Source organism: Haliotis cracherodii, unplaced genomic scaffold (genome assembly GCF_022045235.1).
Source record: "Haliotis cracherodii isolate W230 unplaced genomic scaffold, xgHalCrac1.p SCAF_4, whole genome shotgun sequence".
Lineage (NCBI taxonomy): Eukaryota > Metazoa > Mollusca > Gastropoda > Lepetellida > Haliotidae > Haliotis > Haliotis cracherodii.
The window spans coordinates 10902816-10919185 of NW_027266297.1; the positions used below are offsets into that span (position 1 = coordinate 10902816).

At 39.9% G+C, this 16370-nt stretch overlaps 1 protein-coding gene across 1 annotated transcript; it reads right to left on the reverse strand.

The window, feature by feature from the left end:
- Window positions 1-1885: 1885 nt before the first annotated feature.
- LOC139479056 (WD repeat domain-containing protein 83-like) lies at window positions 1886-16302 on the reverse strand. Its single transcript, XM_071261808.1, has 7 exons — window positions 16188-16302; window positions 13310-13534; window positions 10784-10896; window positions 10465-10597; window positions 5158-5266; window positions 4075-4189; window positions 1886-3404 (listed from the first exon to the last, which is right to left on the reverse strand). The coding sequence occupies exons 1-7, from the start codon at window positions 16264-16266 to the stop codon at window positions 3261-3263; spliced, it is 918 nt and encodes a 305-aa protein (XP_071117909.1). The 5' UTR covers window positions 16267-16302; the 3' UTR covers window positions 1886-3260.
- Window positions 16303-16370: the final 68 nt, after the last annotated feature.

Genomic DNA, 16370 nt, shown 5'->3' on the forward strand with positions numbered 1-16370 from the left:
GTTTGCCAAATAAATGCCTTACCACTGTTTCTTTTACTTCTTCAGCAAATACTCTCTAAATGATACATGCATGTTTATGTCATTTGATTATGTGTATGTCTACAAAACTGCCTCTGTTCCGTAATGGAATGTTTCTTGCAATAAATATATAAAACACGTTTGAACTTAAGGTAGATAAGTTGGATGGAGACTAAATACTATTTACAAGCCTCCTTTAATACATTTTAAGTCAAGTAAAAGATAAGTGTGGTAATAAAGCATTGAAAGATAAAATTGATACCAGCTTTGCAGGACTTACCAATGAATACAAAATGTGGTTTTCTAGGGGTGCAGTTAAAAAATTTGAAACGAAAATCTGAACAGATGCAGTCAATTAAGCAGGGAGCTTCGTTTTCAATCACAGTCATCGACCCTGAAGCTCATCATTGTTAAGTGCAGCATCCCTCCTGCAAGACTTCAACGACTACACTCCATTTATTATTTACACCAGTCAAACGCTTCATCAAACACGAACTCGTGTACCTTTCATTCAGTGCTAAATCCGAATATAATCCGATTAAAGTTTATCAGATAAACTATCCACCGCACGCCTCGTCGCGCATCTCGTAATTTATTTACACCACATTATATAAAACGCCTGTTACGAGAACTGTCGTTCGCCAAATGAATGCCTTAGCACTCATTGCCGTGAAAGTTTACGCTCACTTGAGCGTAATTTGAGACGGGAGGGTGGTATTTATTGATGATATTGTGCAAGATGTATGAATTATTAACACACGAGACGAATGCATTAGTTTCGAATAACCCAGGGTAATAGGAAATGGTGACTTCAGAACAATGCATGTTGACATTCCGAGATAACAAAGAAAGCATGGCAGCTGTCTTGCAAATGACGAAAGACATTTGAAGGATGGAGAAAAAGAAGGAAACTTGAGAAAAGTTTTAGTTTTTAGTCTGGTTTAAATTTCTGGGCAAACAGATGATAGATCAAGTACACACTTTTGTAAATGTCATGCTTTTGGGGTGATCCGTATTTCCCAACCAGAAGAAAGGTTATATATGTGTTCTGACTGCCAGGTATGGCTATGGTCTAAGTGATGTATTACATACGCTAAGGTTCGTCAGATAACACATCACTCGGCCATGTTTGTTGTAACGTTAGTGGAGTAGGGGAGGTAACTCTATATACTATAATTATTGTCGCACATACTACCCTTTCAGTTTCAAGACCAATCTGCCTGGAAGTGGATATAAAATGACCATACACGATACGATAAACTAATATTTCTGCTGTTTTTGAAAGCAACTCACGCAGGGTCTCCTGAACACAACAGTTTCTCAAGGCCATGCTTGTTGGGAGAGCCTTCTCTTTGAGGAGACGGGTAGTAACAATGTCCTGATCTGGTCTTGTCAAGGCAACCAGTGCCTGGGTGTCTTGTCAAGGCAACCAGTGCCTGGATAGTTGCTCAGACCCAATGCTGTGGGTAAGACTTCTGCCATTATCCCCCCTCCAAAACATGTAAAAAGGATTGAGCGGCATTGTGTCATATACAACTTTTAGAGAGGGGGCAGAAGTCTTTCCATGTTGTGCAGGTTTCAACTCTTTTTCCCACTTTGATGTAACCCACACACGCCTGTATGGTACTGATAAACCAAAGAATCCTAATCTGGGATCCAAACCCAAACACAGATGATCCAGGGCTGCATCTGTATAGAAAAGCCTCAGCCCACTGGACCAACTATTCCCCATCTGAATAGTGGAACACAATTACAGCTTGCTACTACTTACAGTTTGTAAGAAAACGTCTATTGTGACACACAGCACAAATCAGTGACAAAGAAGTACAAGAATAGAGTCATTTATTCACTTTCAAAGTTTGTAGGACTTACATACATTTCATCCCCTGCTCATGTGCCTTTCTCAGTGATCAGCTCTAAAAGGTATCATTCGCTGTGAGATGGTGAGTTTGGTTTAACCCTACTTTGAACAGTATTTCAGTCATATCGTCCAGTGTCAGCTTGATGTGGGAAGAAAACCTATAGCCATGCAGTTTACCACTTCAGTGAAACCCATGAGGATGGTAATGTTTGTTGTTTAACACTACACTCAGCAATATTCCAGCTATAAGACTGTGGTTTGTAAATAATTGAGTCTGGGCCAGACAATCCAGTGATTGACATCATGCGCATCAGTCTACACAATTGGGATACGATGACATGCATCAACTAAGTCAGCAAGCATGACCATCCAATCCTGTTAGTCCCCTCTTACAACAAGCATGGGTTGCCGAGGACCAATTCTACCCAGATCTTCACAGGAAAAGGAAGGTTATGGTGCAGGCAAACCTAGAAACATAATCAGGGCAATTCTGGGATTCAAACCCATGATCATATAATTCTGGCACTCCTACAAGACAAAACTCTGCGTAGAGTTTAACAGCACATTAGAAAGGACTACCCATGCACCCAACTCTGTGAACTGCCCTATGGAGTGTCACATTTGGTCTTCAATACATACAATGTGAACATCCCTAGGTGGATACATGTTTGGTCTTCCATACATAGTGCATCAGTCTCTGTGAACAGCCCTAGGAAGATACATGTTTGGTCTTCCATACATAGTGTATCAGTCTCTGTGAACAGCCCTAGGAAGATACATGTTTGATCTTGCACACATAGTGTATCAGTCTCTGTGAACAGCCCTAGGAAGATACATGTTTGGTCTTCCATACATAGTGCATCAGTCTCTGTGAACAGCCCGAGGAAGATACATGTTTGGTCTTCCATACATAGTGCATCAGTCTCTGTGAACAGACCTAGGAAGATACATGTTTGGTCTTCCCTACATAGTGCATCAGTCTCTGTGAACAGCCCTAGGAAGATACATGTTTGGTTCCACACATAGTGTATCAGTCTCTGTGAACAGCCCTAGGAAGATACATGTTTGATCTTGCACACATAGTGTATCAGTCTCTGTGAACAGCCCTAGGAAGATACATGTTTGATCTTGCACACATAGTGTATAAGTCTCTGTGAACAGCCCTAGGAAGATACATGTTTGATCTTCCTCACATAGTGTATCAGTCTCTGTGAACAGCCCGAGGAAGATACATGTTTGGTCTTCCATACATACAGTGTATCAGTCTCTGGGAGAAGGCATAACTGGCCTTCCACAAGTCATCTCTTGACAGTCATGTTTCCATGTACAACTGGCCTTCCATATAAGTCATCACTTGAAGGAGCTGCATTTGTTTGTGAGATCAGCTTTGAGAGGCAGCATATCTGTTCTTCCATACAAATAGTTTATCCCCAGATGCTGAGATAAGACAAGCCTCTGTGGGGTGGAAGGAGAGAGAATGGACGGCACGGGTTGTGCTGTGGTCCAACTTATGCAATAACTTGGCCTGAAAGAGAAGGGAGAATTTAAAGTCAGAAATAATGTCATTGTCATTTCAGAAAGTATTTGTTACAAATACTGTTTTTGTCTCAACCTCCATACCACCTTTAAACACAATCTACTCTTGAAAGATATATGAACCTTGAATAAGCCTTGCATGTTAATGGATAACTTGCAAGTGGAACAAAAGGCAGACAGTAAACATCTATCAACCAAATCTACCCTGCATCCATAATTTGGTACCACTCAAAATTAATTTATGCACATAATCATTTACAATACATAGGTGAAAGCTTCACAATCTTCTAGCACTAGCACATGTAGATTTGTTTCAGTTGTATCTATTTGTAACAAACTGCCTTACACCACTGTATTCAACTTTCAACATTTCTCTGGGACCCAAGCTTGCAGCTGGGGACCCCATTTTTAACCTGCTACCAGAGAACTAGAGTAAACATAGTTAAACTGGTCGTCAGTTTGTAGCTAGTCCTGCTTGAACAAGACAAAGATATTCACCATGTTTAATCTTCTGTCTGCTTATGTCTGAGTTATAGCCCTCAAATGCTACTAGTCAATGAGGACCACCATCATTGGGTTTTTACATGTCCTCAGCATAATTTAGTAGTCTCGGCCAGCAGAACAGAGTGAATTTTAAAGACCATATGTTGTCGTCTTACATCAATGAGATCCCAGACGTAGATGAAGCCGTCCTCTGAGCCGCTGACGATGTGGGTATCCTTCCAGTTGAGACAGCTGTCTATCTTGTACTCCTTGTTCTTGTGGCCTTCATATCTGTAAGGTGCAACACAGACACATCATTATATCACATCTTCTTGTGTCTAACATGCCCTTGACAAAAATCTGCACTAGGCTTGTCACGATACATTGATGCATTGTAAATGTGACTTGATGATACAATCTATCGATTCATGTCATAATTCTGCATCTATTTGAAAAAAGTAGACCGGTAATTCATATTCACTACATTTTGCAAAAACTCAAACCTGGAAGTCCGGAGTTACATTTTGGCTGGACTACCGAATCTGTGCATAGTCCAATCGAAATAGCGTAACAAACTAGAATCTGGTTCATAAACAAGATGGACTTCAACATGCAGAGTTCAGTCGACTGTAGGATTTGTAAAACATGTGTACTGTCAACTGAACAGGCATTTTCCAATGTTTTCATGTTTTTAATGAAGGTGATTTGCTGCACTTCATAAAGTAAGACCTGTTTTATTACAATATCAATATCGATCTTGTACTAGCCACTGGTGGCACTATGATCGAGCCACAAAATTCCAGCCAAGTTCAGCAAGGGTGGAAACTGGGCTTTTTAAGTCAGTTAGTGCCATTGCCTTCGGATGGTGTCATGGGGAGGTTCTCATAATCACCTACCAAAGAAGGCCAACTCAGCTGATTCGCTTTATGGCCGAGATATTGCCTTTGCAATGTTAACTCACTGACTCTGATCTCAGTTCACATTTTCCAGGCATACACCGAACATTTTATGAATGCTTCATACAGTTAAATGACCATCTTTTCTCCCTCCTATGAGGTGTTTTTCTCAAAGAAAAGACTTAAAATGCTGGGTAACCACCATTGTCAATAATGCACTAATAGCAAGAGATTTTGAAAGAGTTTTGCACATAAGTCCTGAATAATAATTAACACACTTTGGTATTATTACTTATTGAAGGCGAAAACTATCCCATTTATAAAACCACACTTAACACCCCCAACAAATCATGGGACACCTACTCATTGAGGAGCTCCCCTGTATCCTTGTCCAGTAGACGGAGCTTGTTGTCCAGGGTGCTGGTCAGTGTGCATTGACTGTCTCGGGTGAATGTCACACTCGTAACAGAGGCTGAAGTGTACACAATACATCAACATATGACACTCATTAGTTTGGTTTGTTTGTTGATTGGTGTGATATTCAAGTTATATCAGGACATTTGTGGGCCAGAAAAACAAGTGGCTGATATCATGAGCTACATCCCATACTCTTTATTTTGCTGGTGATTCAACTCTGCACTCAGCAATATCCCAGCTATGTGACGACAACCTGTAAATATTCAAGTCTGGGCGACACAATCAAGTGATTGATATTACAAGCCATATTGACACCGTCAGGATACAAAGATATGCTATCAACCAGGTCACCAAGTCTGACCACCTGGGCCCACTTGCACAAAGAGATCTTAGCACTAAGATGATCGTAACTCCCATACTTTAACATAGGCTTACAATAGTTGTAGCGCTAAGATCGCTTTGTGCAAGTGGGCCCTGATCCATTAAGTTGCCTCTTTCAACCAGCATAAGTTCCTTAGGAACAATTCTCTCTAGCTGGCAGAGCCCCTGATGGGCTGCACACTTGAGTAAAATAGTATACCGTATTTGACGTAATAAGCACCCAGGGTGCTATCAAAATTAGACATAGGGGGCTCTTAATAGAATATAATTTTGATGAGAAATTTTTTTGGTTACAAATTTTATGGTTTATGTTGACAGCCTGAAATGATACAAAAGAAAAGTTGGTGTGTATTATACACGACAGATATATTTTCCAGAATTTAATTGCCCATAAATAAGTGTGCATTTAATACACAAGTGCGTATCATACACCAATATATAAGTCTTGTGTACATTGATTGTTCGGAAGGGGTGATAATTGGGATTGTTCACTTGCCAATATATTAGCAAATATCACAGTGGGTGCTTATTAAAGAGGGGTGCTTATTATGTTGAATACGGTAATAATAAATCACCCAAATCCTACTAATTATGATTTCCTTGCAAATGAATATGTATGAAAACATTTTAAAATCTAAATAAATAGCACAATGCGCTGTGTGCAATTACTCAATGTAGCTGTTTCAGATCTTCATTAACTGATCAAATACGAATGATCACTCACATGAACTCTACTTCCGTGAATAAGGAAAAAAATAAAATAAAACAAACAGTTCTCAGGCAATGACTTTTGAAAATATAGTGCGGGTGGGCGGTGTTTTTTTTAGGTTGCTTGTTCAAACTAGTATGAAACCAAATATGCAGTTATGTACCATGAAATTGGGCAAGGGCCTCCCTACATAAAAAAGCATACTAACTCCTATGCCGCCATGACCATAACACCAGATGGGTAGTACAGAAAAGCACATCTAAAGGGAAGTAACTGCGTGCTATGTTGGATCACATTTTGATAAAGCATTTAATAGGATTTCAATTTTTTTTTTGTAAATAGAAATAAAAACAAAATGTGCGGCAGACTTTATGATGAGGCAAGCGGTGCCTGAGAACCAAGACTATTATTTTTGTTAGCCTAGGCAAAAACGTGCTACTTCTGGAAACTAAGATATGTATCTCTGTTGTGAGCTTATGCAAGATGTGACACACTCGGGGCATCCATCGCAAGGACAGATGCAGTTAGAAGTAAACAGAATGGTTTTAGCAGAATTGAAAATTTAATAATAAATTGTATATTTATATATTTATCCAAACTCACACTATGCATTTCTTCTTTGATCCCATGTAGAAATGTGCTTGAAAGCTTCTAAAATATTCACCTGAATACATCCTAGCATCACCATGGTCAACATCTAAACAAATGGGTTACACACTGTAATGCCTGCATAGCAACCTCCACGACCTGATCATGTGACTACCCCAGTCACATCATTCTCTTTCCTCAGAACCTACAGGCTAGAGAGTTGTGATGCAGAGATTGTCGGAGGACATATTACGTGTGAGATAGGATTAGTATTAAAATATACAAGTTATTGTAAACTTTTCAAATTCTAAGGCTTATCCCATCTCACACTATGCATTTATCTCACAGTTGGATGGTTGGGCACAGAAACCCTAGCCTGTAGAGACTACAACCTTGAGGCTTACCGGTACACAAGATAGCTGGTGCTGAACAGTAAAAAAAATGAAGAATTGAAAACACTGCCTAGTATCGTAAAGACAATGAGTCGTGAGAGGGAAAACACACAAAAGCTGGTCAATCGGATGTAACAGCATGAAATCAGGCATAACATGCAGAAGGTGTTTTCACACATGACATAGTTACATGAACGACCGTGTATCTGTATAGAACAAGCGATACAGCATATAACTTATAATCGATCTGGAAGGAGTCTCCAGTCAATCGATTCTACAAGACAGAACACAACACTATCTCCCATGGACAATTGAGTAGGGCTGCTCGGCATCTCTTTTAACGCTTCGTCAAAACTATCACTCACACCTGAGGGGTTGAAACATGCCAAGACAACTAGAGTACAATAACAACAATATCGACAAGAGGATTTTTGAGCCAGTACCGAACAACACATGCTCAAGGCAGAGGTGAGCAGGATGAATGTTGGAGAAACGTCGAAGACCTAAGTCTCTACAGACCAGCGAAACCACCCTCCGATGGGTACTCAGTCTGGGAGCCTGATAATAAAAATAAAAAACCCAATAAACACAGAATCTAAAGTTATAAGATTTATCTTGTATATACATGAACTGTAGAATGAAGAGCAAGACTGGATACATGCATCGGTAGACGCAGGAGATCGACTGACACCTGAAGATGGGTATCCTGCTGATATCCTGCATGTGGTCCTCAAAGAAACTCTGAGAAGGGGAGCTGGTACAAACGGGCTTTGAAAGGATCATCCCAATGGCAACGTTGAGGAACATCCCTGCATCGCAAGGCCGTGACAGAATCTGCGTCATGTGAGATGAGGGCCAGATAGCCGTGATCTTATCCTGAATCAAAAGTACTGATCCACAAATAAAGGCCTCATGTGATTTAGAGGGAGAAATCAAAGTCGTAATAGCCTCCATTGCCGAAAGGGTGATGGATGTCAGTAGAGTAGAGATGAGCCAGGTCACGATCCTCCCCAGTTGATAGTCAACAAAAGCTTCAGGCAAAGGGTCGAGGTGTCAACATCAAGTCCTGGAGCTAAAATCTGCCCTGTCGAGATTAGTTGAAAAATATTGGTCAAACCAGGCCTGGGAGGGAGCCTGATGTTCGTAGAGCTGGCAGAGGGAACAACGAAGCACGACAACCGATCATTCGACGATGTAATGCTATGAAGTCGAAGCTAGTCCGTGTTCCAATGAAGGACCAGCGCAGAGTCGGCAGGTTCAAAACTCTTTGAAGACGATGCAGGGGAGGGTTGATGATCCATATCTTTGTCAGCCTGTGCATGATCCACAATCGGAGGAACAGCTGTGCCAGGAAGAGAGGACTATGTGGGAGTCGGAGCAGGAAGTTCGCGCTATCCAGACCAAGGATACTGGGGGGCAGTGGTCTTCACTCGCAGAAACGATTTGGGTCAGTGACAGATTGTTAGCCTGGTCTTTATGGTCCTATGAGGCAGGGAGCGACTGCGTGATCGGAGGGAGTGTCACAAAAGCTGATACCAATGAGGTAGAAGGAACACGAACTGAAAGCGGAGAAGCAGATAGGGAGCAACTCGGAGAACGGTGATCCTTATGAGTGGTTGATGGTGATGAACATCTATGAGAAGGAGAGGAATGATGAGGTTCTTCATGTTGAATGCAATCGAAAGGTGGATCCCGATGAGGAGAACGGTAATATCCAGTGCGGGAGCAGAAGTCAGGATAGGATGAGGTAATAGGATGAGGGTACGCGTGAGTGTGGTTACGAGTCTAAGTGTGGGGGTAGCTCTCCCATCCATGTGGAATGGATAGCATCGGTGCCATCTCGAGAGGAATCCCAAGCTTGAAATTCCTGTCGCTGATGCCGATAATCATAGGAGTGGGAACGATGATGGTGATCCTCATAACTGGAGGACAAGCAGCGACCAAAAGTTGAAGAGCATTCAACCGAGCCAGACGATCCCCTGAGTGCTGATCCTGAGAACGTCAAGCTTTATACTGCCGATCCCGAGAGTGACCAGTCGAAACCTATCATGAGAATGTCGATCCTAAGAATGCCTATCTGAGTGCCGATGCCGAGAGCAGGTATTAGTATCCATCATCGATCCTGAGAATGAGTGGTTCCCTAGGCGAGTGGTTCTTCAAGCATCGATCATACAATCAACTACCCTTTTAAATTAAATGCTTGGGAGAGGCACAGGACTGATCTTTACTCCCCTGACGACCAGTAGCAACAATCTTTGTTCGACACCATCGATGGAGGAGCACAATCGTCTGTAGGCGAAGGGAGTGACCATCAACAACTGGAAGAACACAGGAAGGAGCGGAGATGCAAGGAGGCTGGTATCAGGCATTCTAAGAGTGGTAGAAGGGTCGACCAAAATTGAAGACGATGCATTTTTGGAAGGATCGACAGGGCGTTCGTTCTTCAGCAACAGATTGTTGATGAGGTAAAGTAACAACGTCTTCTGTCAAGAAGCTGACAGGGAAGATTCCAGAGGCACTGCAACTGTAACCTCTTCGACTTGTTTGTAGACAACTTCTCCTTCGATTTCTTGACCGAGTCCGTGGACTTTGAACGGCAATCCACCTCACGTTGATGACACTTGTGAAGATATACGCTGAATGTTTCGTCTGTAAGAAGATTACATATTACACTCATTACACTGAGTGGCAATGAGAAAGAGAATGATGTGGCAGGGGGAATGACGTGATCAGGCCGTGTAGGTTGCTATGCACAGGATTACAGAGTGTGACCAATTTGTATGGGTGGTGACCATGGTGATGCTGAGATGTGTTCCGGTGAATCTTTTTTTAGAGGCTGGAAACTCTGTTCTGATCGGAAACATAGGATCGAAGAAGAAAGAAGAAATGCATACTGTGAGATAAGATAAGTTCATTAATTTATGTGTTATGATGAAACCAATGGAATAAACAGTATATAATGAATACCCAAAGAAAACTATGCACACCCAAAGTGAATGCTAATACTTCTTTGCAATGGAGTATGGTCCATAATTTGGGGGTGTTTAGGGGGAAGCCATGAGATTATAACAAATTTATGGTCACTAAAATTCACGGCAATTCGCCGATCCGCAGAAGATTCTCACCCCTGTAAATACTCAAGGGCTCAAAACATTATCTGGAGCCTTGAACTAAGACACTCACTCCCAATGTAATCAGAGAAGAGTTTTCCGTTCCTGAGATCGTATCTTCTAATACGTCCATCAGCTGAGCCAGTGAGTATCTCGTGGTCCGAGACCTGGATGGACGTCACACTGTCCTTTGCCTCATCCATCACCTAGGACAAGACAAGCAGCTACTATTCACATGCCAACATAGTTTACTATTGTAGGGAACTGCAGCAGCATAGATGACAAGATGTGGTCGAGGATGCAAATGATGCAGCAGAGGAGGAACCCTGCTGCTGTTAGTGATAAGCACAAGCACAAACACAAACAAGGGTTTCTAGTGTGGGCTGACGTACCTGAATGGGTGTGTTTTTCCTTGTACGACAATCCCAGGCTTTTACAGTGCTGTCCAAAGATCCAGACAATACAACTGTTGATTCCTCATTGAACTTCACACAGTTGACTGTTCCTGGAAACAGAATCAATAACAAATGATATATTTTTAATTGACAGTGTGTTAAATGTCTTTCCTCAGTGTTAATATATAAATTCTGCCCCAATAAAGTAATTATTTGATGTTCATCCAAATCTATTAAATTTGACTGGCAGGCATTTTATTATATATATATATATATATACATATATATATATATATATATATATTGCAATATATATTATATATTCATCACTCCACTATATCATATATACTACTCAAAAGAAGTTAAAGAACACCCGATTCTTTCATATTACTGTAGTTAATCTGTCTTGGCATGTGAGATTAACTATAGTAATATGAAAGAATTGGGTGTTCTTTAACTTCTTTTGAGTAGTACAGTATATTCATCACTCCACAGGTTTCTAAGTGCGGTGACAAACATTGCCTTATTTGCAGCAATATAATTGAAGGCTGTTCAGTCCAAATTACAAAGGACACTAAATTTACTGTAAAACAAAATATGACTTGTGATACTAGAAATGTTATTTACTTGATTGTGTGTAGTGGATGCAATGAAAAGTATATCCGGAAGACAGAACTTAAATTAAATAGAAGAATAAATCTTCACCGTTCACAAATAAAGCAGCCACACAACTGCATGATTCCACGCAGTGAACATTTAGAAGCATTTGGAAACGGCAACCTTTAAGTTTTCCTGCTATATAAGCTAAATTTTTATCATGAACCTACACTGTTTATGAAAAGAGCAACATTTCATTCATAAATACGCGCCTATGTTAAATATAAAGGTGTAAGATATTTGTCCATTGTCACCTTGGTATTGTGACGTCATAGTTCTCCTGCCCTGTTACTCCACTTATTTAATTATAACTATATTGTGCCTGAGATTTAAAACTTTACTGTGCTTTTTACCTATATAGGTAGGTCTAGGTATATCCAGTCACTCAAATTCACACATAGCCACTAGCCAGAGACAACAAAATTCTCCTGAGGACAAAGAAACATCCTAGATGGTAGTTCTCTCATTGACTTGAGTATTTGAGGACCATAATTCTGAACCATGTATATCATGTATACATCCTCTACTGCAGTGAATAATGCACAGGTGTGCAACATCTAGCAAATTGCGACTTAAACATGTATCGCTCTGTTATGCGAGATGTGGCAAAATTGGGACAGCACACTAACATATGCTGATAGACAGGATCCAAGAGGGTACATATATACCGAATACCCCAAGAACACTAACAATATCCATGTGAATGGTAGCATGTGAGTAAATACTCATGTCTAAAATAGTTTATCTGTAGCCCTGCAAAAAAGCTACAGTGATGAAAATAAGGGTAAACAAACAATTCCTTTCCAAACGTGAACTATGGATTTCTTTTATGTATGTTTCCAGCTGTGATAAAACCATTTGGGTCACAAGGGATTGGTCGGGTTACCTGAAACACAATTGTTTTCTTTTTTTGCCTTACCATATGACCAAAATGTTTCGTCACTCCCTGCTTCAGTATACATGTATGTAAATGTTAATATCATTCAAGTGATAGTACGACTACACAACCTCACAGCTGGTTAAAAAGCAGCCAAACAACTCATGAAATCTGGTGAATATTAATTATGGATCAGTAAACAGGGTCAAGTAAACTCTTTGAGAAGTTTTTAACACCCTAAGACCATAATGCTCTTATTTGTGAATCACAGATTTTTCTGCCAAAGTTGCATGGGAGGAAGGATTTTATTTTGAAAAAATGAAACAAACTAGGGATGTTGCAAGTTACGAGACATGTGGGGCTGCTCAATTACATGAGGCTCAACCTAGGCTCCTTTGATTTCCAAACTCCATAAGTATGTGAAATGGCAGCCTTTCTTGGAAGAAAGATTTCGGCAAAATCAGCAAATTAAGAACAAAGACACAGAACAGGTGTATTAAGCACAGAATGTATCAATAATCGATTTGGCGAAATATGAACACCATATTGAGCATCTACTTGTGGAATTACCATATTTGACGTAATAAACGCCCAGGGCGCTCTCAAAATTAGAATTAGGGCTCTTATTAGAATATTATTTTGGTGAAAAAAAACAGAGTTGAAAGATTGTAAATTTCGTGGTTTATGCCGACAGCCTGACATGTTTATATACGACAGATATATTTTTCCAGAATTTAATTGCCCATAATTAAGAGTGTATATAACACATGAGTGCGTATTATACACGAATAAATAAGTCATGTGTACATTGATCAATCGGAAGGGGTGCTTATACATCTAAATACCACCCCTAATACTAGCCCATATATTAGCAAATATCGCCGTGGGCGCTTATTAGAGCGGGTCACTTAATACCTTGAATACAGTATTGTTTTCCTCCCCAATGAAGTACCTCTGTGATCAAACAACTAAAGACTGATAAGGTGTACCTGCATGACCTCGGTACTTCCTCACTGCATGGCCAGTGGAAACATCAAAGACCACTACAGTCTTGTCCATTCCACCAGAGCAGATTTGGCTGTTGTCTGAAGAACTTTGAGCATCTAACACCTCATAGCCGTGTCCAATGTAGGTTTTCAGTACAACCCCTGTGTGAGGGTTCCACAACTTGACTGTCTTGTTGCTGCCACATGTTAGGCAATAATTGCCATCAGCTGTCAACACAAACAAATAGAGACACTAAAAGGAAATTATTGATGTCAAGGCAAAGAATTTGTGTTCTTGAAAGACCCTCAAGGGGGGGTGGGGGTGGGGGGGGGGGTGTCTATTCTACTAATGCACCAAAACATGAACAAGACCAAAAAACACATAGCCAAATTTATGAAGCTTCTGAGCCCAGACCAGTTCGTAGTTAATCTCTATAAGTGCCCCATACTAAACCTAAAGTTAACTTGAGAATTTAATAGAGAAAACACAGTTGTGTCGAAGAAGGTGCATATTAAACACACTCAGACTCCACCCCCCCCCCCCCCCACCCACCCAAGGCAAATACATTTTCACTGAAATTTCATTTATAAACTCTTTGGTCGAGGACTCCTGAAGGTGTTCCATACATGCAAACCCTACCCAGTGATATATCAAACTGAGTATTTGTTTGTTGTTTTTCATATATTTGCCAAGCTACTGCCTTGTAAAAGTATTGCAGTTATATCATGGTGTGTCAGTTCGATGTGAGGTAAAATGTCATGTGAGGCAGTGTGGTATAAACAGATACCAAATGCAAATGTTAATCAACAGATCGTTAAGAGCTTGGATAAATATCGAAATTATATATAAATAATTGATTCAGGTTTCTTGGGTTGATTCTAATTTGCCATTTATCATGTGTATCAGCTCAGTGTTGAATTCTCTTAAGATAATCTCCTTTTTAATAGTTACAAACTATGTGCACAATGTTTCACTGAAAGAACAATCAGTCTTTGACGACATGTATCAGTTTTGCAGCCTTCTGAACCTACCCTGATCTACAAGTGCTGCACTTTGTCACACACATTTCGGTACTTCAGATTATTTTTTCCTCACTAAAGTCAAAACTCAATATCTGTGTGAATACCATAATATGAACCCCCTTCTATACAACTTTTCTTGTGTTACATAAATGCAAGGTAATGTGGGCTCAAGAACCCACACATCCTTCATTTAGACCAGGTGGTCAAGCTTTGTTCAGGGTTCAGGTGACGCAATCTCCTATGGAGATGTTCTCCAATCTGGGTGCAGAGAGGTAGAATATGGATGCGGAGAAGTACACAGTTACAGATAAGCAGCAAAAATATTCAAAACCCAATTACTTTCAATTAACATGCGTACAGAAACGCATGCATTTAATGAAAAACTCAAATGCATAAAACAGCACGCGTAAATACTAATGAAGCTTTTTCAGCATGTGTACAATGGAGCTTATTTCTGAAACACAATTACGAGCTATATTTACTTTCCGAGTCAAGCCTATATATTTAGAACAATTATCATGGTTATGTACATCTAAAACATTATTTCATTTCATTATTTCACTCTTTGGGGGAAATACCCAATAGAGTGATGAGGAGATGAGTTAAAAAATATTGCTTACCCAATGAAAAATGTAATGACCTAATTAAAATAGAAACCCCAGAGTAAAAACTCAATTGCTCAAAAAGTTATCTGGAGCTCTGGAAGTAGATCGTATAATGATGAGAGTGATCACAACTCACAACTAAACCCTAAGATCATGAAGGGGTCTTTGATCGGAAAGGTCTGCTTTAACATGATAAAACTTGTGAAGGGTGCTTGATAAGAAAGGGGATCCAAGGGCTAGTGTGTGTATGTGTGTGTATGTGTGCTTGCTTGTACTAGCCTGTGGCTCTCGTTTCATGGGTTGCGGTTATTTTTTAACCCAAACAAATTTGTACCAACAGACATTTTGTACGCCAAGAAATTTTGTAACCCTAAATAATAAGAAACCTTGTAACCCTATTTCGTATTTCTAAATATTCGTTCATAAGATAATATTATCGTTGGATTATAGGTCTCCAAAACAAATATTGATTATATTCTTGTTTTGGAATTTTAGGTTGCATGAAAATCCAGATTTGAACTTTACATTTTGAAGTTGCCAAATCTGATCAGCGTCCCCTGGGTGTAATATTTTGGGGAGTATGCTGGGTATTTAGTATGTATTGTAGGAAATATGACTGGATCATTTTGACCTCTAAGTTAATGGAATATACACGTGTGACTGTATTTTTACTGTTGTGTTATGTGATATCAACTGCTTTTGTGCAGTATATTAATGAGAATTTATGTCTCATATGCCCGTGAGGCCCAGTGCTGTTCATCCACTGATATATAACTCGAAGTAATTGTAACTGCATTTGAACAGCACATGGTATCTTAATAAATCATTTTTTGTATTCTTCTTAAAGTAGGCCTAATAATTAATTGAAACGGTGTTTTCTTAAACATTTGTTCTTGTACAAATAGTGGGTGAGTTGGGTTTAGCGCTGCTTTTAACAGTATTACAGTTAAATCAGAGCGTGTCAGCTTAGTGTGGGCCACCCGTGCTCCCTCTTCAGGCTCTTGAAAAAGTAACATATCGCCCGTATGCTTTTACATCATATACTGTTAAGATCTAAATCTAAGTTAATATTTTATGTAGTGTATTCATTGCTTAAGGTTACGAAATTACTTACGACCTGGGGTACATTTCTCATTCTTGTACGAATTCGTTTTGGTTACGTTACTAGTTACATGATCCTGTGCTTCGAGTAATCTATCATGAATATGTTTCCTTTTACTTTATTAATAAGAAAGGAGTGATGTGTGTTGTACCGTTAAAACGAACGGCTCTCACTGCGCCTTGTTTACAGTCAACAGAAGTTATAAGTTTTTCTGGTATATCTTCGGACATAGTGTCAGAGTTGCAGTCATTCAGACATGCACAACGTTTTCCAGGCGTTTGGCTCCAAAGTAATTTGGGGAGTTACTTGCCCCTGAATACTTTAAGCAAAGCAG

What these genes read in the sequence shown, in the direction of transcription:
- LOC139479056 (XM_071261808.1), bottom strand. Translation starts at nt 16,266, where the DNA reads ATGTCCGAAGATATACCAGAAAAACTTATAACTTCTGTTGACTGTAAA. An exon ending in GAAGTACCGAGGTCATGCAG is followed by an intron (nt 10,897 to 13,309) that starts GTACACCTTATC and finishes TTCTGTTTCCAG; the next exon opens with GAACAGTCAACTGTGTGAAG. An exon ending in CTTCTCTGATTACATTGGGA is followed by an intron (nt 5,267 to 10,464) that starts GTGAGTGTCTTA and finishes TGTACACTTCAG; the next exon opens with CCTCTGTTACGAGTGTGACA.